The following is a 306-nucleotide window of genomic DNA, read 5'->3' on the forward strand; positions in this document are numbered from 1 at the left end:
CAATTGATTTTGTGTTTGTGATGATGGGGTTTTGTGTTGATTTTTCCACTCTTTCGTTTTTGCAGGTATCCAAACGAGAGGGCGACTCCTCCCTCATGCAGTTGAAAGAGGAGTTCCGGACATATGAGGCACTCAGAAGAGAACATGATGCCCAGATTGTCCAGATTGCCACAGAAGCTGGATTAAGAATAGCACCTGATCAGTGGTCGTCCCTCTTGTATGGGGACACTGCTCACAAATCTCATATGCAATCAATCATTGACAAACTGCAAACCCCTCAGTCATTTGGTCAGTCAGTGCAGGTTG

General features: G+C 45.4%; 1 protein-coding gene across 1 annotated transcript in view; it reads left to right on the forward strand.

The window, feature by feature from the left end:
- The window catches only part of LOC119590804 (roquin-1-like), a gene marked incomplete at its 3' end in the record, with an annotated part of 42,006 nt that overhangs the window by 40,832 nt on the left and 868 nt on the right, over nt 1–306 (forward strand). Inside the window, 1 exon segment of the mRNA XM_037939533.1 lies at nt 66–302. Coding sequence (XP_037795461.1) covers nt 66–302 — 237 coding nt within the window.

Source organism: Penaeus monodon, chromosome 27, assembly GCF_015228065.2.
Source record: "Penaeus monodon isolate SGIC_2016 chromosome 27, NSTDA_Pmon_1, whole genome shotgun sequence".
Taxonomy (NCBI): Eukaryota; Metazoa; Arthropoda; class Malacostraca; order Decapoda; family Penaeidae; genus Penaeus; species Penaeus monodon.